General features: G+C 35.4%; 1 protein-coding gene across 2 annotated transcripts in view; it reads left to right on the top strand.

The window, feature by feature from the left end:
• NRG3 (neuregulin 3) overlaps positions 1 to 24,581 on the top strand; it is a 1,130,481-nt gene that overhangs the window by 417,065 nt on the left and 688,835 nt on the right. For both annotated transcript variants that reach the window (XM_027860767.1, XM_027860774.1), the window contains exon 2: positions 22,708 to 22,837. In XM_027860767.1, the coding sequence (XP_027716568.1) occupies positions 22,708 to 22,837 (130 nt within the window). The remainder of the gene's footprint in view (positions 1 to 22,707; positions 22,838 to 24,581) is intronic.

Here is a 24,581-nt window from a genome sequence, read left to right on the forward strand (position 1 = left end):
CCCTGACCCCCATCCTCAGTGACCTTTTTGTACACCTGCTTCATCAACGTGTAAAGTGGTAAAGTGATGATGTAAGTGGAAGATAAATATGAGTTTTAGGGACAGTTATTTGTAACACCCTCCTGCTATATTTGAGATTTGATTTATTGGATTGTTTCTATAAAAGCAGCCTGTTGCCCAAAGGGAATCATAAGGAAGCAATAAGTACAGGATAGGGGATCATTGATTTCTGTAGAGCCATAGTGTTCAACCTTTCACAGCTGGGGAACCACATTACCGTGAAATAGAATTTCAGCTAGTTGGAGAATTAATCAGCTTTTGCAGCTCTAATTTTTGACTAAGACATTGTGTCAGTGTATTTTGTGCATGCTCTGTTTCCGAGACTTATGGCATCCTGGCTCCTCCACCTGTTTTTTCTATGGCCTGAAAACAAACAAAAAAAAGAATTTGTGTCTAGGTTAGTTTTCTTTACTCCCTATACTCTCTCTCCTCCCAAGTCCATGTCTCATTCCCTTAGCCCTACCCTCACTGACCACCTCCCCCTCCAATATATACAGGATCTTCTTCAATATATACAGGATCTTCTTTGTTGGGTGCCACAAGGAAGTCAATTTTTAGCTCATTTAAGTAGTTTTAATGTTGCCTATTCTGTTTAAATGTTAACATGATCAATCTAGTGTCAGATTACCTTTCCATCCTGATTATACATCACTATTCCTATTCTCTATATTCTTAACCAAACTGGTCTATTTACAATTTTCTATACAGAAATACATACACAAATCTCCTTCCTCTATGATTTTGCATTTTTGTCTCATTATCCCTAGCTGCCTTCAAGGTTCACCTCATGTGTCACCTCTTTGAAAATGCCTTTCCTGATGTTCCCCACATTACTATCTCCCCCTTCCAAAAAAAGGAGGACAAAAAATCTCCAACATTTTAAAATGTGTTTTGCATTTAGCAATCAGTGAATATATTCTACATCTCCCATAGAAATCAAGTTTCTTGAGGACAGAAACTTATATACCTCTACCTTCTAGCGTCATGGTGCCTGAAACATTGTAAGAGTTTAATAAATACTTATGGATAGTTTTAATGCATTTGGGGTCCCATCTTCTTTGATGAGTCATATGTAATTTAAGAATATTTATTTATTTACAAATCACATATTACTAATCAAGATATTTGGTGTTTTTTTTTCAAAACAGTTTGACTACAATACTTTTGAAATTTAATCAGAAAGGAAGTAACTTTCTTAATTCATGGGATTTAAAGAAATCCCAACTTACACTGCTGCAGAATTTAAGTAAATAGATGCATAAGTCTGTCCCCATTAACTGAACTAGGCCATCACTCCAGGATAATATTCTGCATGTTGAAGTTCATTCCTTATTTTCTGAAAAGTTTTAGTATGATGCCTTTTATTGATTGATGGATTGATTGATTTTATATAAGCAAGCACACCCAAAGAATAAATAGCCAAGCTGCTGAAATAATTTTTAAAATCTGAAAGTCAAGCTTACAGAAATTAAGTTTTTATTTGGGAAATGTATTGAGTGAAATCTCCTTATCTCTTTCTTGGGAAAGATAAGCCTCAGAATAATAGAGGAAGGTTTTTTTTATTGGAGATTTTGGGAAGACTATCAATTTGGGGGTATGAAGACTATCAATTTTGGGGCATTTTTCTTGGTGCCTGAAATTCTAAATTAAAATTAATTTGATAATAATTAACTAAAGCAACTAACAGTCCTGGGAATTTAGGTATCGTTTCCTCTAGGGACTCAGTCAATCAATAAAGCAACAATAATTGATTAAGCACCTACTATGTTCCAACCACTCTGTTAAGCACTGAAAATATGAGGACAAAAATGAAATATTCCCTGGTTTCATGGCAGTTTAAGTTCTAATGCAAAGGGTAAGAACGAAGGTGTGACCACTGGTTTATATAACTGAGGTAGAGTAGAGGGATAGGTCATGGGAGTTAAGAACTGGGATGTTAGAATATTTTAAGGAACATCAACATGTATGTTGAAGTCCCTTAGAATTAGGGAAGCAGGGGCAGCTAGGTGGTGTAGTGGATAGAACACTGGCCCTGGAGTCAGGAGGACCTGAGTTCAAATCCGGCCTCAGAAAAAACACTTGACACTTACTAGCTGTGTGACCCTGGGCAAGTCACTTAACCCCAATTGCCTCACTAAAAAATAAATAAATAAATAAAAAGCATAATATAAAGGGGCAGCTAGGTGGTGCAGCGGATAGGGCACCGGTCAGGAGGACCTGAGTTCAAATCCGGCCTCAGAAAAAACATTTGGCACTTACTAGCTGTGTGACCCTGGGCAAGTCACAACTCCAATTGCCTTGAAAAACAAAGAAACAGAAAGGAGGTCATTTTGGCTACAATGATCAATGTGTGAAAGTAATATCTAATTAGCCTATAATGGTAGGTGTAACCAAAGTTTGAAATTCCAAACAGAGAAGTTTGTTTTACTGCCTTCCAGAGATGAGAGGGAGTCACTGGAGCTTCTTGAGTATAGGAATGACATGGTCAGACCTGGACTTTAGGAACATCACTCCCTTGATAAATTCCTTGATTAACTAAAATATTTGATTTAAAGAAATTATTGAAACTAAATGTTTATTGACTTAAGGGAACTTATTGAAAATAAATATTTATTGACTTAAACTGATGACATGGTATTATGGTAGTCTTCAAGTTATAGGAATGCCCTGTAGAAAAGAGATTAGACTTTTTCTGCTTTCCATAAGAAGGCAGGAGATGGGCAAATAATTGTGGTTAAGATGCCAATAAATAGATTTTTATCATCATATAAAGAAAAACTTCCTAGCCACTAGAGATGTTTAAAAATGGAATGGGCCCAAATAAAAGACCATTAATGGACAACTTCCTGGTTGTGTGGTGATGAACTCAGGATGCATAATGAGACATAGTTTTTCAGACATGGACAATATAGGGTTTTGTTTTGCTTGACTAGGCATATTTGATACTTTTTTTTTCTTTTTATTGGTGGAGTGGGGATTTGTAGGAAGATAGGAAAGGGATAGAGGAATAGGGTTAAAAGAGTAAAGTAAAAAAAGAAGGAAATTAAAACAATAAAAATGAAGAGAAGAGAATCAAAGGAGAGTCAATGGAAAACACAGACAAAAAGTAGAGATGGAACAATTTTAAAAATAACATGCTGAATTTACTTGGAAAGAAAAATAAGTCATTTATGATGTATATTTGTTACTGCAAATGCAATTCTATTTTTCTATTCTGTTTTATACTTGGAAATACTCAGCTTATTTGTATTAAATTTCAGAAGAAAGATACAGTTTTAAATTTTAAAAATAGGATGAGCTGCCATGGGAGTAGCAAGTTTCATTTCATTTGCAATATTTAAGGGGAGGCATATTACTGCTTTTCAGGGGTGTTTTAAGAATTGATTCATATACAAGAATAGGTTGCACTAGATGACCTCAGAGGTCCATAACAATTTTTGTACTATCACAAAAATTGGGTACACAAGATCCAAGATAGTCCAATGACAAATCCTGGAGAGAACTAATGTTAATTTATGACTAGGTGATTGTTTTCACATTTGACTGCTGTACATTTGTTATGTCTGGATTCCTATGGGAGAAACCTGTTCAGTTTCACAGCAGACTGCAAAATACAGGAGATCTGGTTCAGTAAAAAAATATCTTCAGACTTGTCATGCCTTGACTATGACTTCCCAAGCACCTCAGCCCATGCTTTTCCATGATGCATATGCAGTATATACATGCATACATATATATGTATATATACACACATGTACATATGTACATACATACATATGTATGTATATATATGTATTTCCTTGTGTTAGGCATATAATGACAACTTGATGGATTGTGTTGATTTATTGATTGATCTATGTCTTTGAACTAAATCACTGAGTTAGACATGTCTGTTTTTACACCTCAATTTCCAGAAGGTAGGCTAAAACCCCATGTCTATACATGTTAGAAAAAAAAAAAGATAATAGTCTTCTCCATTTGTTTGGGATACTCTAGTAAAGGACCTGGACAAGCACTAAGAGTATTCAGGAGAAAGAAAATGAGATTTAAGAAAGGTAAAATGAATGATGTATGGAATAGTTTATGTGAAGGGATTTTTAGAATAATGTAAATGTTTTATGGCCTGATTGCTTATCCCCAGACCATGAGGTTGTCAACATGATAGATGCCTCAATGAATAAATAATTTCTAAATTGTTACTTGGAAAGAATGAGACATCTTAGGGTTAAAATTGCATTATTTATTTTCTGCATTTTTATTCAGCAAATTCCTTGACCTACTTCTCTAACTCTTTCATAAGAAAATGTTCTACGAGGAGCCAGGAATTCCTTCACTTCCCCTTCTGAGTCTGATTTTCATTGGAGCATTGCTTGTTATCATCTTGGTGTTAAGCAGCTTTTGACATGTTTGCATTTTCTCTGTTTCTTCAATATCAGTATTTTTATGTATTCCATCTATACAATTCCCTCTCTCAGGAGACCACAGCATGTGTTTAATTCAATATTCCCTTATTTAGCTTCTACTATGCTTAGCACTGCTCCAACTGCTATGGGAACACAGAAAAGAAATAAAAGATGTGTAGTCTGTGCCCTGGAAAGAGTACACAATTCATATTGTGTTCAGACATGTGCTTGGTAACTTTGCCCCTTATTGAGAGTGAATGTCCCTCAGATGTCCTCATTTGTTACAGCAAATGATAGATTGCATGGGAACATTTTGATTCTCTTTGAGATTATGTTGGTATAATGAAGAATGCCATATATTAATGCTTATCACATATAAAAAATGTATTTTGGAAATTGCTTGTCACATAGCATCTAAGTTATGCCTCTAAAATGTCTCTCTCACTTTTCGAATCTTCTTCAATGCAGAATGCACTATCATTTAGTGGAAAGAATATATGTATATGTGCTTACACATATGCATATATAAACGTATATATATATATATTCTTACAAATATGTTTATACATATTCTTATATATATACATATATACATATACATACATATATACATACACACACAAGCTTACATTCTAACATAGAAAATAATAGGTGGACATGTAGGTATAAGAAAATGTTCTACTCCCCCACCCCCTTACATTGATTAATATAATTGCAGAAGCTTTATATGATTCTGTTGAATTCATCAATGAAACTATAAAATATATGTGAACAAATAATTAATCAAGTAGGAGTTAGATACTTTGATAACTGGATGAAATTAGACAATACAATAAATATTTTGAAATTGAAAAAATCTAGGACACCTCTGCAACTAGACTTACTATAAGAAGGGAGTTTGAAATCTCTCATTCCAGTAGTATATTCTAGAAATAGGTCAGTGTAGTTGTAGTTAATGGATTTGCCCTTGGAGGGAGAATCAAGTTCTCTCTCCTCCCTCTCCCTTCCAATAACCAGAAGATGACTTTGTGAGTTGTAAAAGTTCAGATGTTTTCGACTTCTAGTTGGGCAGGTAATAGCGTCCCTGGAACATCAGTGGATGATGGTCATTTCTGCATTTGGAGTGAAAAACACACTAAGAAAAAACTAGACACACCAAGACAAATTTAAGAATATATAAGAGCGTAATCCTTTGATACCACGAGAGAGCACTACCCATAGGGAACTTTATAAGGATTCCACAAAGGGAAAAAAATGTCTTCCAGAAATCAGAACCTATGAGTTTAACCATTAGGCCAAACCAGACATTAAGCGAAGCTTTCTTCTCTAGTAATATAAGGCAGCTCATTTTTAGCTCCTTTATTTTGAGAAGTGGAGTCACCAGCTTAGTTATCAGGCCATAATGACTGGCCCATAGCCTTTTCCTATTTTAAATACATTTAAAATAGACATTTCAGTTATCACTGAGAAATTCTGCTTAAACTATGACTTAAGCAAAATCTCACTCACTATCTTTTATCATGTTGCTTATATCCATCCCTCTTTTTTTTTTATTCCCACTGAAACCACTTAGCACAGGTCCCCATTACTATTAACCTATTTTCATAGTTTGCTTCACTTTCTTCCCCCTGCACTTCTTCCTTCTTGCTAATGCCAGACTAATCTCCTTCAAGTCATAGATCCAGGCATGCTGTTTCTCTACCTAATTACTTGTAATGGCTCCAAATTATCCGTTGGCTGTGTTCTACAATGACAGGCAAATCGTTGAGCTTATCTGGACCATAATTTCTCATCAGTAAAATGAGAAAGTTGGACAAGCTAGACTCTAAGAACCATTCCAGCTCTTGACCCATGAACTTTTGACTGACCCTGGAATTTGAAGTCTTCCTCATTCTGACAGTACCCTGCCACTCTCACCTTAGCTCAGACTATTCCTGTTCTCATTTTTCATGCTCCAGCCAAAGAGGAATATTCACCTTCCACCTTTGTGCACCCAGTACTTTCCAACATCTATGCCTCTGCTCATGTCTAAAATGTTCATGTTCTACTTCTCCCACATCCCTGCTTCCTAGCCTATTTAATTTCTACCTGTCTAGCAAATCCCATCTTGATTCTCCATTAGACTTTCTTGTCTTTCCTCTGCATAATCAGTAATCATTTTCAGTGTACCAACAAGCATTTCTTAAGCATCATGTGCTAGATCTTGTATTGGGTAAACTCAAGGCTTCTTGATTTAAAAACTATCCTGATATCCACTGTCTCATGTTATCTCTAATACAAGTCATATCTCCCAACTAAATAACAAGGTTCCATAAGGATAGGTACTACATACGTTTTAAACTCTGAATCTTCCTCATCCTCTACTTACATCATCACCTTCATCGTAAATCATTTCCCTGTGTTGCTTGTATCTGAGAAGTGAGCTTTTGCCTTAATTTACTCAAGTCCAGGACTACATGTCACTTCTGGGTCCACTCTACTACCTACCTTCCCTATTCCTAAGTCATTTTGCTCTGAATGGTGAGTTTTTTGTCTTATCTTTCCTAGATAATCATTCTATTATCCTGCTAGCTCCATACTATGCTGCTACCTGCTGTCTATCCCCAGTGTCCCATTTTCTAGTCCCTCTTTAGGACTGTCTTCCTCCATTACAATATTAATTCTTTGATTTCAGGGACTATTCTGCTTGCATGTCTTTGTATCCTTAGCTCTAAGCACAGTTCCAGGCATATAGTTCATCCATAGGCTATCTCTCTGTCATCTTTATTTTAATTATCAATTATCTATAATTTACTTATATTTTCCTGCATTTATCAGCTCTCTCTCTCTCTCTTTCTCTCTCTCTCTCTCTCTCTCTCTCTCTCTCTCTCTCTCTCTCTCTCTCTCTCTCTCTCTTCCCTTTCCTCCCTCCCTCCCTCCCTCTCAGGACTTTACTGAGTCTTTCATATATCAAGAACCTCTCATTCTATTGATGGGGGTGTTCTCTCTATCATCACTGATCACAGCTGTTTTATGCTTAGAAAACAGTCTCTGTGAGCTGCTGCACAATGACATATTTCATCCCAAGTCCTACCTAATGACGGACCTCCCCAAAGTTAGCAAGGTTGATTATCAAACTGAAACACACTTGATTGCTAAATCAGCATAAGAAACAGCCATTACAGCTTGGTAAGACTTATCAGAGGGAATAGATGTTCTGCCAGGATAATCTTCTAGGACCCAGGGTCACACCACATCCACAAAGGAGGGCTGTACACACAATAGGCCCTTAACAAATGTTTGTTGAATTAAATTTAGTGATACGCATGAGTTCTATTCATAGATATAGATACCAGATAGATATAGATATGTGTGTATACATGTACATACATAAATACATACATATTATATATATGGAGAATGTTCTATTCTCCATATATATGCACATATATATGTATGTGTGTATTACATATGTGTGTATGTATACATGCAAACATATATATATATATAAATATATATAGAGGAGAATCAAGCACATTATTGGAACATCTCAAATTAGAACAGCCAAAGACAGGAAAAGCAACATTACTAGATAAAATGTATATTAAAAGTGTGTGTGTGTGTGTGTGTGTGTAAATATTTTTTTCCTCAAAGGACGTTTCTGCATGTGATAGAGGGACCTGAGCCAGCTATCCAAATGAATGGAAAAATGAAAAGGTACTCCCTATTTATCTCTTACACAGTGGTCATGAGTAGCATCACAATGCCTGAATTTGTCAGCAATAAGTAAAAACTGTGTTTGGACCTACACAGACATGTAGCCTTCATCTCCAAATATGTCTCTGCTCCAGGATGTTTTACAAGTGGGATTGTACAGTTTGATTTTTGGCCTGCATTGTATACCACATGGTGGGCACATATAACTGATCATAACATACTTGATATAATATCTATTTTAAAAAAAATCCTGTACAAGTAAAGGTGAAATGTCACTGGTCTGCACAATATACCTGTAAGCAATGCATGTTCTCAAACATCTCTTCAAAAGAGGATTAAAAAAAAACTGTAAGTACTAAATGAAAAACATTTCAGAGAGGGCTGGCAGACATATTAGACTAATGGTATCAAAAACAGCTAAACAATATAACCATACATAAGGATCACTATGAGCTACATATTGATATAAAAGTCTATATTGACAATATCTATGTTGTATTATATTTTCTTTTTTTTCTTTTTTGCTAAACATTTCCCAATTACATTTTAATTAGGTTCTCTCTATAACTGGGAGTGTTGCTGATGGCTATGGCCACATGTTCAACACCTCTACATTAGAGGAGAGAAGGTGAAGATTTGAGGCAGAGAAAGAGAGGCAGCTAATGGCATGTGTCTTAGACAGTTATTCTCACTTATTCTTCTGTCACACAAACCCTATAAGAACCAGTAGCAAGCATGCCTTAATGCTGGTGACTTGTTCTGGTTGCCTTTTCCCTCTTTACTCTGAACAAGTTTTTATTGAATCAAATATGTTATAGGGCACACTTGAAATGCTTATAGTACCCCATGAATCAAGAAACTTAAGACCTACCAGTTCAAATATCACTTTCTATTTTTTAGTTGTGTACTTAGGTGTGTTTTTCTTGGAAGTTGCCCCTTTATGTCTGGGTCTAGGAAATTGTATGTGATCTGTATATTATGATCAAAACAGTGTACTTAGGAGGTAACTTATTTGTCTGTCACTTCACTTGAAGGCACCTTTTCCCAGTACAGCAGTGACAGGGAACTGGGAAATTGGTCTGAGTTGGTGAATTTATAAAGAAGAGATTTCTATTGATGGTAACTGGCTCCAGATTTAGCTTTTTTATTAAATAGTATCTCTCTAGTGCCCTAACTATCTATATCTATCTATCTATCTATTTATCTATCATCTATCCATGTTTGTATTCTATACCACTTGAGAGAAAAGACAACTTTCAAAATACTAATAACTTGGTAATTTTATATTAGTATGTTAAAAATTCTAGGATCTTTTTATCTAACTTAGTTATACGTATTCTTATTTATGATTACTACTACTACTACTACCACTACTACTACTACTACTACTATTATTATAATTGTTATTTCTGCTTCGGTTAAACATGTCTGATGGCCAGAAAAGAAATGTTTCTGCCAGTCAATACTTGAATATAATACATCATAATTATTTTTCAGACTCCATGATCTACATTATTTGTTCTAAGAAATAACTGTATGTCTAAAAATAAAGATGAGTAATGAATCCTTAGTATTCTGGTCTGGTATGTTAGATCCTTATTTAATCAATATTTTACTCTGCCAAATACTAGCATTACAACATATTTCCTTCTTATCATTTAACCTAATTTTCCTCTTACCAATAAACTTCTTAATGTAGCAAATGTTCACCTTGTTTCACATGGTCATTCATTAAATACACACTTATTGAAGACATCTTATCTGTCTCCTGAACTAAGGAACACATTAACAAGCTACTTATTTATTTAATTAAATCTACTACTTGGGAAGCTTATAGTATCCTATGAATCAAGTAATTTGTCATCTGAAAGTTCAAATATAACTTGCTGTTTTCTAGTTGTATATGAGAGTGTCTTTTTCTTGGAAGTTGCATCTGGGCCTAGGAATCAGATATGGTCTATATATTTGGGTAGAATTGGGCACCTTCAGAAGTAATCCAATTTAATTACACAGTAATTATAAATAAAATAGGTACACATGTATTAGAAAGACAGGAACTTAATGAGGTTAACTCAATCAGTGAATAAACATTTATTAAGTGTTTGTGTGAATGTCAAGCACTGCTAAGAAATAACTATACAAAGATGACAACATAGCGTCTTGCTTTAAAGTAAAATTCTAGGGGCAGCTAGGTGACACAGCAGATAGAGAATCAGCCCTGAAGTCAGGAGGACCTGAGTTCAAATCCAGCCTCAGACCAAAAACTTGACACTTACTAGCTGTGTGACCCTGGGCAAGTCACTTAACCCCAATTGCCTAAAAAATAAAATAAAATAAAATAAAATTCTAATGGAGAAAACAATACATAAATAACTATGTACATTATATACATTATATATGTTGTAAATGGAAGGTAATTTCAGAGGGAAGGAACTAGCAGCTTCTGGAGAGGGAGGACTGGGAAAAGACTGAGAGGATTGCAATTTGAAGTCAGTCACGAAATAAATCAGGGAAGCCAAGAGGCAGAGATAAGGAGTGAGATCATTCTGGGAACAGACAACAGCTAATACACATGCATGTAGTCCAAAAAAATGGCGTATGATGGGTTAGAAATAGTGAGTAGGCCAATGTTGCAAGATTGTAGAGTGTTTGGGAAAGAGCAAAAAAAAAATTAATAAACTGGAAAGGTAGGAAAGGACAGCAAGGTTGTAAAAGACTTTAAAAGTCGAAGAATGTTTAATAATTGCTCCTGGAGATAACGGGGAGACAATGGACTTTATTGATTTGGGGTGAGGGGAGGTAACATAGTCAGACCTCAAACTTAGACTTTTGGAAAATCACTTCAGTAGGTGAACAGAGGAGTTTAAAATGGACACCAGAGAAACATTAATTCTTTTCTTTGCACTGATATTCCTCTCTTATTTCTCTCTTCCTCCTACTTTTCCCGAATTCCCGTTGGGTTTGGACTGAGCAGGCTAAACCAGGGAACAAAGTGAATGGGAGCTTTGGGGGATTTTTGTTTGAGATTACCGACCCTATGGTAAGGGAGGGGCAAGAACAAAAGGGCTGTTCTGTAAGTGTCTAGATTCACCTTCTGGACAAAAGCTGTTTAATCAAATTCAATCCAAAAAACTCCTATTAAGTACCTATTGTATGTAGAGTTTGTTGTGCTTGGGGGTGTAGAACGCAGTCAAAATTCAGTCCCTGACCTCATGGTACTTACATATTCTTTAGTCTAGTAATGTATTTATAGATGAGCAAAACCTAGTTTAGGTTCTAATCCCCTAAATCTAAACCTGAAAAGCAGGCCTCAAAATAAACATCACCTTTTGATGGGTTTACAAACATTTTGTGTTCTTTCTCTTATTCTTCCTTTCTGTGTAACTCTTAAAACACTCTGGCTCTATATGCCCCAGCACCTCAAGATGAAGGGACTACATTGTAAGTCCTTATGTAATATATTTTTCACTGTAAGTGGCACTTCTTGGAAACTAGATAATTGAGAAGGAAAGGGAAAAATACTAGAAGATCTAAACGAAAATCACCTTTGGCACCAATTGCTCCTGGGATCCAGCATCATTTACTCCCTTGTATGGACAGTAGAGGTAAAGGATTCATAGAAAAGCTAAATTTGGGAGAAGTGGGAGAATATAATACAGATTCCCCTGTAATTCCCTTCTACTGTTTTAGAGTCAATATATCAGGAAAAAAGGACAGACAAACATATGAGTAAGATTACTATTGAATTTTCTGTGTCCAAAAAGAGTGGCGAAAAATCACAAAAAAGGACATAAATTTAAGCCCTCCATTTAGAACCACCATTACCATTTCAGTTCTATTTCATGTAAGTCCATTTCAGTTCCACCTTGGGAATAATGTGTGAGTTGCTTGATGCTAGAGCAGCCCTCTTTAGAAGAAATATCCCAACCTTGAATTTGGCAGGTGTGTAATGTAAATTTAATAACAGCCCTTTTTACATTTACTGCAAGAATTGATTATTATGGGTTACAGGGAGAACTGTCAGTCCTCTCAGCAGCTGCTTGATTCACCTGAACTTTTGAATTATTTGCCAAAAACTCTCTATTTCTCCTATGCCTGCAAAGTGAACAATTGTCTGATCTTTGGCAGCAGGGAGACAGTGATCTTTGGCTTCTGCCAGCTGAGAAATGATTTGTTTTCCTTTCAAGCTATGCTGTATTCTTAAAATTTTCTTGACCATTAAATATTTTATAAACCATCTTCTTGCTACTGAATGGCAAATTCGAATCTCACTGCAGATGTATGACATAAAGGACAGAGCTACATTTTCTCTAAGGTGTTTCAATCAAATGGTTAGTCTGTCCCTAAAACTACCAGATTGTTTATAAGATAGTAGACTATTGCTACATTTATTCTTTCCAGAAAATACATTCTGCAAATTCTGAAAAAAAAATCAACAAAATGACCATACTTTGTCATCCATCTGGATCTGATATTTCTTTTAGTTTCTATGTGTTAACAGTAGTCTTTCATGGTCTCCATGAAAGCTACCCAGTCACCTTTGCAAATGATCTCCCTTGATCAGATTTAAGGTTCTGTGGCTCTATATAAGGACAGTGTAGTTTAGGGTCATAACAAGTATTCAGAAAATAGCTCTTATTTGTTGGATTTTTTATGGGGGGCAGGGAGGTGGAAGCGGATTGTTTGTTTTTGCCTTTTTTGTGTTCCCGTCACTTAACACAGTACTTGGCACATAATGGAGACAATAAATATTTGTTGACTAGATGATTTAGGTAAGAGTGTGCTACTTAGAAAAATAAATGAAGTTCTGATCTAAAAATCATTACTTTGGATATGTTTGGCTCTTTTTTCCCTAAAAATGTGTTGATAGAAAATGAGGGAGATTGGGGATAATTTCCATATTGTGTATATCAATCTTGTTCAGTAAATTTGAGCTAGATAAAGCTTTCATGACTTCTTGAGTCAGGAGACCTGAGTTTTATTGAGGGTGTTGATTTGGTGAAAGGTTGAAAGGAGAAGAGATACACACTCTTTCTCAAAGGAGCTTGAATTCTTTGCCCTCATAACAGAGTACTTTACTATGAAACCTAAGTAAAGAAAAGGTTGTGTTAGAATACAAGTAATTATAACTTGTTATACTTCTTGAAAAATCATTGAGTGTACTTGCAAGGAAACTCCAACCAATGTGACCAAGAAGCCAAGGACTTATGGAGTTGTAGAACTGGATGGGGTGTTAGAGATGACTTTCTTTGATCAAGTTTGTCTTCTACTTAAAAAGTGTGGCTCCCTATCACCTAGGAAATAAAGTTCTATGTCCTAATTGTGACTTCAAAGTATATCCATAACCTGATTTGTACTTCTATCCCTCTGATATTACCTCATATTATTTTCTATGTATTTTATGTTCCTACCATACCCTTCCTCCTGCCTCCTCTCATTGTTTCTTTGCCTCATTACATTCACAGGCTCATAGATTTAGAGCTGGATCGTATCTTAGAAGTCAACAAATCCTCTCATTTTAAAGATGAAGTAATTGGAATCCAGCAGTTAAGTTGATTTGCCCAAAGTCACCTCAGCATTAGGGTCAGGATTTAAAGCCAGACCCTCTGACCCAAAGTTGTCACCCTTTCTGACCTACCGCACTGCTTCTTCTTGTCTTGCTTGAAATAGAATTTTTTTCCCTTACCCAATCTCCGTTTGTTCAAGTCTGTAACTTCTTTCAAGTTTCAAATCATATACTTCTTCCTCCATCAAGCATTTCCCTAACAAATTTCCTGGATCCTCTCACAATTTTCTTTATTTAGACTGAATATATTTTTAAACATTTTATATGCTCAACTCCATATTTGTGCTACATTAACTACAAACTCATTAAGGGTAAGGGTCATATATTCAGACTTGAAAGGAAACCTAGAAAACATCTGGAGGATTGCATTGGGAAATATAGGCCTTTTAAAAACAACACATTGATAAAAAATATTTTTAAAATATCTAGCACCATCTTTTTAATTTTATAGATGAAGAAATAGGTATAAAAATATTAAGTGACTCATCCAAGGTCATACAGCTAAAAAGTAGCAGAACCAGGATTCGTAGACAAGTCTGGTGACTTCAAATCCAGTATTCTTTGTACTTCACTGGGGTTTTTTTATATATACTTCTGTGTCCTTAGTACTTACTAGTATATTTTACACATGATAGGATTTACATAAATGTTGTTTAAATGGGAATACAGGCCAACTCCTTTGTTTTTTTGTAGATGCTAAAACAGACCCAAAGAGATTGAGTTGACCAAAAAGACATAATTAGCAATAGAGCAAAGACTAGAATTTAACTTAGTCTTTTGATAGTCCAGTGTTCTTCCCTTTATACTACAACAATGCAAAGTCTGTAGCTAGTTTTTGAAAAGGTGATTACAATGTACTCACATATTTGTTTATCATCCTATTTGGTCTATTTATTGCAATAGCTTAAACAATATATTGGTTGCTCTCTTTAATACCAATGATTTGATGATATTATCATGAGAAATAACAGACTTTTTCTATGCTTTAGTTAGTTATTAAGAAAATTTAACTTTTAAGAAGCTAATTGAGAAAAAAATAATTCTTTATGGCAGAAATTTAATTAGCAGAAAACTACATTTAGTTTTTTTCCCTGTTTTTTTAAACCCTTATTCTATCCCTAATTTGGTACTTTGTCTTTGGGAATATCCCTGTTTCCACCCTCTTCAGTACATTTCCCTATCACAACATTGACTCTTTGCTGCTGGCTCTCAGATATTTTACCTTAAAGAAGAAAGATATTATCTAGGTCTAACCTAGTAATCTTGTTAAGAATGGCCTATCTTTCTGTGTGTGTGTGTGTGTGTGTGTATGTGTGAAAGATCACAAGACTTAGATTGACTGAGGCATTCCTAGGATAGTCAAAAAGGTTGACACGTGCTTGAAGAAAATTGAGTTTATAAAAAAAAAACATTTCTTCCCTTTCGCCTTCTCCCATTGGAAATAAAGGAAATGGAAAAGTCGAGTCAATTTTTATAAATATACTTTATAAATGCCAGAAGTCTCAAACATATAGGGTCGGTGGGGATGTTTTGTATCAAGTGAAAATCTTAAATCTTAATTGGCACCTCAGAGAACAAGGAATGGAAGAAAATAAATGCTATTTGATGCTACAGATGAGTGGAAACAAGGAAGGTCCTTATAAAGCTCCAAGAGAGTAGTAGGTATTTAAAATCACCAAATGGCAAGAAGTCAACTAGAAAATCATTGATGATATTTGAGGGTCAGAGTGTAAAAGGTATATTTTGGGATGGCAAGAGGTCAGCAGAGACTAGAATCCCTCTTTGCTTTGGTCCTTATGAAGGAAGATAGCATGCTGTACCTCATGATCAGATTGTCTTTTGAAGCAGATAAGTTTATTCACTCTAATAGTGGAAAATTGTGAAGGTCTTCAGATTAGATTTCTTGGGGAATTTTCATTCTGATGAGGATCAGTTCTTGAGGACAAAGAATTTTATTTTTTTTTTCCATTTTGTCTTAATGATCCTGGGACTCTCAAAAGTTGGTTTGACCTGTTTTAACACACCTCTGGATGTCCTCTGCATTCTTACCAGAATTGTGAATAAGGTCATTCCTGAAGCATACAATATTTCTGAACCAAATATTAATTAAATACTAAGCTTAAGAGTTCTGATTGAATTCTAGAGTAAGATTGTGTAATTGTCAACCAATATGTGAAACTTTCAATTTCAAATGATTATTGGGTTAGAAGGTTACCAATGGTGACCTCAAAGTGGTATAAATGGACACAGATGTTACAAATAAATTTAAAGGCAGCCAGATGTGACAGATGCATTAAGTAAATATAATTTTTACTGTATTTATTTTTTAAAATGGGCTCTAAACTTTAAGTTTTAGCCAAGAAATGGATTCCAGAAGTCACTCAAACAATATGTTGCTTACAATTTGTTAGCACAGGTAAAAAGGCCAACAAATTGTTGGCTATCATAAAAAAAAAATATTGGAAACCACCAAAGATTCTCACCTGGAATGCTATTGGCAGTTTTGATTTTTGTACCTCAAGATATCATAGAGATTAGAGAAAACTCAAAAAGGATAACTTTTTAAGGATAACAATTAAGGACAGGTTGCTATTGCTTGACCTAATCATGTAACTTACAGAAACTTAGTGGTGACTAAATCACAAATGGAATGGTTTATTTAATCATCAGATATGAGAATAAGAGAGTGCCCTTTGTAGCCTTACTGAAGTAATGTTAAAAGAACAAAAATATGTATATTGCATAACAACCTAGCTTATAGAATTTAGTACCCCAAAGTGTAAAAAAGTAACACACATATGTATACATATGCATATATAAATACATAAATATACACATATAAATGTGTATTTGTGTATGTGTATGTGTGTGTCTGTATGATAGATACCAGAAGAGTTTAGTTGAATTCATGGATGTTAGATCTACATTACACTATTAAAGAAGATAAGATAGCAGAAGACATTTTTATCCTATAAATTTGAATATCACAAAAGTTTAGCTCTCACCTCCCTAACGCTGCTCTTTGATGTCTCTACCTGGGAGAGAAGAAAGAATCTTGCGTCTATATGGAAAAGTGGGCTCTTTTTATTAGTCTGCCCAGTGACAAAGTAACTGAATAATTCAATATGGAGTGTGTGGTAGGGTGAGAATGGCCAAAAATTCCAACATAGTTCAGTGAGCAGACATTTCACTTTTTAATGAGTTGTTTTAAACTCCTCAAAGAGCTTCTACTCATGCTTCTACTCCACTGGTATCTTTTAGTTTTTTTTAATTCTTTTTAAGTAAAATATCATGTGTTGTCTGGTATCCTTGAGGCATTTAGATATACTTTCCAACATGTGAAATTTGCTAGTGAAGAAGATACATTTTTCACTCTGACAGTATTAAATACAATGCAATATTTTAAATTTTTCATTTTTAAGGTATTCTTATTCATCATTAAGTTGACCTCGAGCCCAATAAAGTGACAATCCCTAAAAATGGCACATTTGATTTCCAAAATAATAGTAACAACAACAACAACAACAATTGGAGGCTACAAAAACGTTCATGAATGTTAAGGTGGATTCTCAGTGGGGAATTTATATTCTTTTTTTCTTGGGAATATTCATTATATGCCCTCAGCCTTATTAATGTTCAGTAGATACTCAAATATCAATGGAGAAAGCAACCCACAGCACAGTGTGGCAACCACTAGAGACAGCAATTGTCAGATGGAAATTAATTGATCGTAATTGGCTTGCCATGGCATTGCACTCTGAAATTGTAGCTTATTAAAATTATTGATTATAAAACAAGAATCTCACTCTTCATGTTGTATGTTATGTAAATGACTAAGCTGTTCATGTAGGAATGATCAGTGAATATCAATAAATGGATAATAAGAAATTAAATAAAAAGTTAGCTGATAGTGATCTAATGTAGTATAACAATCAGAGTAGCAGTTGAGTACATTGTATTTCATATCTAATTTCTTGGCTTGAGCTCTCGAATTTTAAACCTCTACTGTGAAAGAGTGCAGGCATAGGAGAGACTCACTGTATGGATACCTACCCACTAAGCCTGAATATTGCACTTAAAATAATGATATGGGCTTTAAGGGATATTTTCCATACAATGACATTGTAGGAGGTGTAGTAGAAGTATATCTTTTTTTTATAAAAGAGGAAAATGAGGCTGAGAAGTATGAAGTTATTTGCTCATGGTCACATGACTAGTAATTGTCAAAGTAAGATTTGAAAGCATGTCATCTACCTCAAATAATCAACAATTGGTTAAAAACAAATGCATGCATATTAGGAAAAAATGATGAGGTTATTGTTGCTTTAAGTATGGATCAGACTCAATAGCCTTTAATGTCCTTTCCATCTCTAAGTCTTCATGAATTTATGATTCTCTCAGTGTCAGGCTATTTATGGTGAGCCATGTAGACATAGGAAGGGTAAGTCTCTATATGAGAGACATTAAACCACTGAAGTTTCAGCCTTAGAAATTGAAAACCCATTAAAGTTCCTAACATGGTATCAGTAACAGGCATCCTATTACATAAAGATTATATTTTACAAGATGGGGGAAATAGCCTTTTCTTTCTGTGATACTTAGAAATAATGGGGGCAAAAGAGGAAGGCTTGGGCCTGTGACTTCATTTTTTTAAGGAATGTGTGGTGAGGAAACTCCTTTTCAATAAGAAAGCAAATCCATAACTTATTTTTTTCAAAATTCTAGTCTTACAGAATTTCCTGACGTGCTCAAGGTCACATAGCTAGTAGGTCACAGACATGACTTGAACCTATGTCTATTAGGACTCCAGGGCCAGCTCCCTCTTTACTATAATATTCCGTCTTTTGTTCCATGTCTCTAAATATTTGTCTAAAATTCCTGCAGGTTTTCCTATATTGTGTTCCTGATTCTGTGATTTTTTTTTTTTTGTGTTTACATTCAAGGAATGATATTATGGGGTCTGAGAACTTGTCTATTTGATATTTTCACAACTGTATTTAAATACATTTGTTTTCCTTTTTAAGTCTATGTATTTTATGCATTTACAAATATTTTATTTCAGGAAGGAAACCATAGGCTTCATCAAACTGTTTAAAGGGGTCCATGATGCATAAGAGTTGAAAATCTCTGATTTAGGGCCTCAAGATATTAATCTAGGCCTATAAGTTTACAGATGGGGAAACTGAGTTCTAGAGACATTAAGAATCTTTCTCAAGATCATATAGCTAGTATGTGGGAGAGCTCTCCATATCCAACACTCTTCCCATTGCACTATTTGTTCCAAATTGGTTTTCTGAACATAACATCAAGATTTGTATACATACATACATGAATATGTTTGTGTGTGTATACAAATATATATACATATAATGAGAGTATATATATATATGTGTGTGTGTGTGTGTATGCCTATACACACATACATACATACATATATAGTTATATATTAAAAATAAATCTATGTCATTTTCATATCTATGTCTAATGATCTGTCTCTCTCAGTCTCTCTGTCTCTGTCTCTCTCTGTCTCTGTCTGTCTCTGTCTCTCTCTCTCTCTCTCACACACACACACCTAAAATTCAATAATGCAGGGATTGATGAATGAAAATTTGTTAGATAGATGCTTAGAGCTAGATGTATCACCTCTATCTCCATATCTATTGATGTATATCTAGTTATAGATAGATCTCTTTCTTTCCATCTATCTATCATATAAAAAAAATTAACAATGCATTGTTGAAATCTCTAAAGTTGAATTTAAAGTAGAAGTACTTCTAGGTGTAGTAAAAGAAGACATCTCCCCTGGGCCAGGGCAGGAAATATACTATGTCTGTAAGACCAGCATGGAGAAAAGTATTCACATAACACATTACATGAAAGGGTTAGCCATACATTCTCCTATACTCACCCTTTAGACTAAATGTGGCCTTGTCTCTTTTCCTCTTATTTTCCTTTTCCAGGCTGCTCTTTTTGGTCATTTTAGCCAAATTCCTCCTGTGTAGATATATTGAAGGGAGTAAGAAAGGCAATTCATTGTATGATTGACCAAGGACATGAACTTCAACCAAGGGATATCATTAATTAGGGAGTAGTAATCTGAATATACTTTTCTACTTTATGGGAAAAAATGCTTATTTAGTAAAATTTTCATTAATGATTTAATTATCACCAACCCTTCTCTTAATAGCAGTAAATCGTCGGTGGTGCCAGAATCACCTGATTAGAAAAGGACACGAAGCTTGAAAATATATGGAATATTGTGAAAATGGCCTTCACTGACTATAGCCCTCAGGAATATAACAACAACAACAATAATAACAACAACAACAGTAATAGCTTACATTTGGGTAACACTTACTATGTACCAGGCCCTGTGCTAAGCATGCTATAATTTTTATCTCATTTGATCCATACAACAACCCTGGACAGTAGATGTTATTATTATCCCTATTTCACAGATGAAAAAACTGAGGCAGAGATTAAACAACTTGCCCAGGGTCACACAGCTAGTAAATGTCTGAGGCCACATTTGAACTCAGGTCTTTCTGACTCCCTGCCCAATACTCTTTCCAATGCATCAGCTAGCTATGTAGGATAATGAAGACTTATAAAACAGAAGAGTTTATATGCTTCTTTGAACTTTTCTTCTGTATTTTGTGCCTATCAGAATGTTATGATTAGGCCTTGATCAATTAATTACAGTAAAAAAAAGGTTCACATGGGCTAGAACTCAAATTCCTGCAGTGATCGATTTTCATATCTGGAATACATATTTATTTCCCTAGGAAGGGTGGTCAGTTGTCAGTGATTGGCATTTACGTCCTTGTACAATCTGGTTCCAACTACAATTCAACAAGTATTGATTTAGTGCAGAAAGCTACCACTAGCAATACAAAATAAAAAAAAATGAAGTCTTTTCTGTCATCCAGGCTAATATATTTTATTTCAGGGGCTGGAGGGGGAGGATAATAGCATTTTTGTTGTGGTTGTTTTTGTTGTTGTTGAATCATTTCAGTCATGACTGACTCTGTGACCTCATTTGGGGTTTTTTTGACAAAGATACTGGAGTGGTTTGCCATTTCCTTCTCCAGCTCATTTTACAGATGAGGAAACTGGGGCAGAAAGGACTACTTGACTTGCCCAGGGTCACATAGCTAGTAAGTGTCTGAAGTTGGATTTGAACTCAGGTCTTCCTTATTACAGGCTTGATGCTTTATCCATTGTGCCACCTTAGCTGCCCCAATAAGTACAACAATCAACATATAAATAAACATAAGCCTATATTTGTAGTGAGGGCTGTCTCCCACATGTGACATAGGGGTGTGGTTTTGTGGCTGAAAGAGAGGCAGAATACACATCTCTAGCATCTTCTTCCCTAACCCTTCTCCAAGGAGGCTTTATTTTCTTCCAGGAAGTGAAGCAGGAAGATGGGGCCAGAAGCTTGGCCATTCTGCTCTCTTCAGAGTGAGGGGTTACTAGGCTAGAATGATATCTATCTGCTCCTTTAAATATTATTAGTCTAGGTAGGACTTCTTAAACTTTGTCGAATTGTGAACACTTCAGCTCTTCTTAAATTGTGGGTGGCAACCCCATATGAGGGAATGTGATTTTAGGTTTAAATTCGCTTCTGATCACCATTTCATTAATTGGAGGAAGGGACATGATTCCACACTTTATATCCAAGGCTTGAGCCCCTCTCTTACCAAATCCCAGTTCCATAATGAAAATACATAGCTGGTAGCAAAGATACCCATTTATCCAAGTTGATAACAGAGCAGAAATCAGAGAAGGTATACACAGGATAATATATACCAGACAACTGACTAATAATCATTTTCACAAATTTTCCATTCGAGCCAAACTAACCTAGTCACAATTTCATCTCCCACTTCCATGACTTTGCGCAAGCTTATGCCATGCCTACAATGTACTCCTTCTCCTCCACTCCCTAGAATCCCTACATTCCATCAAGTCTCTGATCACGTGCCAGCACATACAAGAAAATTCCCTTACTCCCTTATACCACCCAGTTATTGGTACTCTCTTCCCCTGCTTTAAATGATTATTTATAGGCTTTATTATTTACCTGCTTTATCCTTTCTTGCTTTGGACTAAGTAGAATGTAAGGTTCTTGAGGTCAGGGGCTGCTTTTTGTTTGTTCTGTTTCATTTTGTTTGGCTTGTTTGTTTCTTTTGTTTTGTTTTTTTTTTTTGGTGTTGCTTTGTCTTTACACTCTTGATGCTTAGGACATTTTAGGAGAATGCTTCTTGATTTGAAATGACTTGGATTGGAAAAATTAAGATTTTACCCTTTACCCCCAAGAGAAAGCTAAGAAATAGCAATAATTTGATTCTATTAAATAGGTAGATCCAGCATTCTTCACATATAAAAGTCTGTTTCAGTATTTGAAGCATTTGCATTTTAATTATGCAATAAAGGGAGAAACAATGAAGGAATAATTGGTTCTGATATTAGCCAATTAGAGCTGTAACTAAAAAACCAGAAACCTACATTGATTGCCACAGAATAGTCACAATATACATTGATCAGATGTTTTATAACATGTGGTAGCAATAAAAAAGAGAGAGGGAGGTATCCATTTTCCATGCACCATATTTGTTAAAATTTAAATTAATGAAAGCAGATTCAGAAAGCCTTACTACAATATAATTCAGCTTTTACTGCTAATGTTTTCTAAACTGGAGATACTTGGGGGTGAGCCTAATGATTAAAATTTAATTTAGAAATACGACAGTTTGATAAAGTGACCACGTTGTGCATAACTGGTCCCATATGAACAGAGACAGCAAACTGTCCTTTCAGTTCATTTTGTGCCATGGAAAACTGCTTCTTTTTCTATGAGAAAGCCTGTCAGAACACATAATTCTAGGATTGCTTATGGGACCTGTCTGGCAAAGGGGGCTTGGATTTTGATGAGATACTGACTGCATATTTCCTTCCCCTGTGCATTTTTGTTGACAGATACGACAACATATTCCACTGAACGATCGGAGCACTTTAAGCCCTGCAAAGACAAGGATCTTGCATATTGTCTGAATGAAGGAGAATGCTTTGTGATTGAAACCTTGACGGGGTCACATAAACACTGCCGGTAAGTGAGGGCCATCCACTGACCCACACTATTTTCTGCTCAGTCTTTGTCTGCAGAGCTGGGGGGCAATGGAATGCGGCACTACAGGAGACAAACAGTAAAGCCATCATGATGGATGAGTTAGAATTGTAAATATGGGAAGCCAAAGAGTCTCAACTTCTCTAATACCTGAGAAGTATAAACTGGAAGTCAAATTGATAAGGCCCAAGTTTGCTGCACTCAGAAAAAACTTATCAGATCAGCTTGAGGAGGTGTTATTCCTACAATACCTATACACATGTATTATTTAAATGTTACTTACACATTTAATATCATTCATTGTAAGACTCATACATGTTAAAGTATAATGTTCTTCTTTATTCCCTGATGTTCAGAAATATTTATTTATAATTAAGCTAGCCTTTTGAGGAAAGATGAAAGATATGATTATACACAGTCAGACCACCAGTTCAAACAGTCAACACAAGCTTCTGATTCCCTGTATCATCTCCAACAGACCATAGAGGAGTTCTAAGCCTGCTAGGAGGTCTTATGCTTTTGTCTCAGTTCATTAATTCAGTTACAATTTATCTGTTTTTAAAGGAAAAGAAAAACATCCGTGCTTGTGGAATACATTCTAGTAAGAATAACATTCCAAATGAACCAACAAAGCTCTGTGGCAAGCCAGTGACTGAGCTGCAGGGTACAAAGACAATGGTGAGGTTGTGGAAGGTGCTTGTTTATGGGGTCTTCAGAGACACAGGATTACACTCCAACTGCCAATAAACAAGGTCCAAACAGATTTAGACAAATAATACTCTTACATGCACTGCAGCTTCATGGCCCAGCACCCCCTTGTAGGAAATCAAATTAGCATCAGAAAAATATATCCTACTGAATTTTTATTCCCGGGACTATACTTATAATTTGTTTTTTCCTTGAACTGCATATGCTTCAGTGATCATTCATATCCATAGCTCTTTCCTTCCCTTTATTTGCTTTTTCTCATATGACACAGTTATTAAATTAATTATTCTGAATCATGGAGCATGGAAAATTGTGATGACTTTTTTTTCCCCTTCCACTAGTGTTATTGGTTCAATGTACAGTTCTCCTGCCCCTCCCTCATTGCTTGAATAAATCAACCCCAGAACCCTGGAATTACAAGTGCTGGAAATGAGATCCCTCTGTATTTGGATGAAATGAAAGCTTTGGACAAGATTGGGCCAGTTGTTTAAGCCCACAGTGTGGGGTAGTTCTGATATTGTTCTTTAGTATAGATTAAAAGTTAGCTAATTGCGCTGACCTAGCCTTGGGACTGCTGCTTTAGTAGAGAGTTGCAGCTCTACCTCAGCTTTCAGTGTGACCTTAGTCAAGTCACTTAACATGTAATTAACTCCTTGATCTGAAAAATGTGAAGTTCATAATGGATGAAACACCTCTATTGCTATATGTGCTATTCAGTTCACTTGATGTTGGCTTCTCTTTGCCTTTTACACCCTTACAATAATCTCAGAGGATGGGCTATTTTGAATCACGAACAATTAGTGGGTGCTTTGTATCTGATGTTTAAAGTCTTATGCTTGGCCAAAGAACTGTTTACAATATCTTATGCGTGTTTAAAAAAAGTTTGACTAGGAGGTTTTATTTATGTTTTTGGGAAGGGTGGTGATTCCTACAAACCAAGATTGCAGCATAGAGCATAGTAATACCTCTCTCTCTCTCTCTCTCTCTCTCTCTCTCTCTCTCTCTCTCTCTCTCTCTC

Source organism: Vombatus ursinus, unplaced genomic scaffold, assembly GCF_900497805.2.
Source record: "Vombatus ursinus unplaced genomic scaffold, bare-nosed wombat genome assembly UNPS02000749.1, whole genome shotgun sequence".
Taxonomy (NCBI): Eukaryota; Metazoa; Chordata; class Mammalia; order Diprotodontia; family Vombatidae; genus Vombatus; species Vombatus ursinus.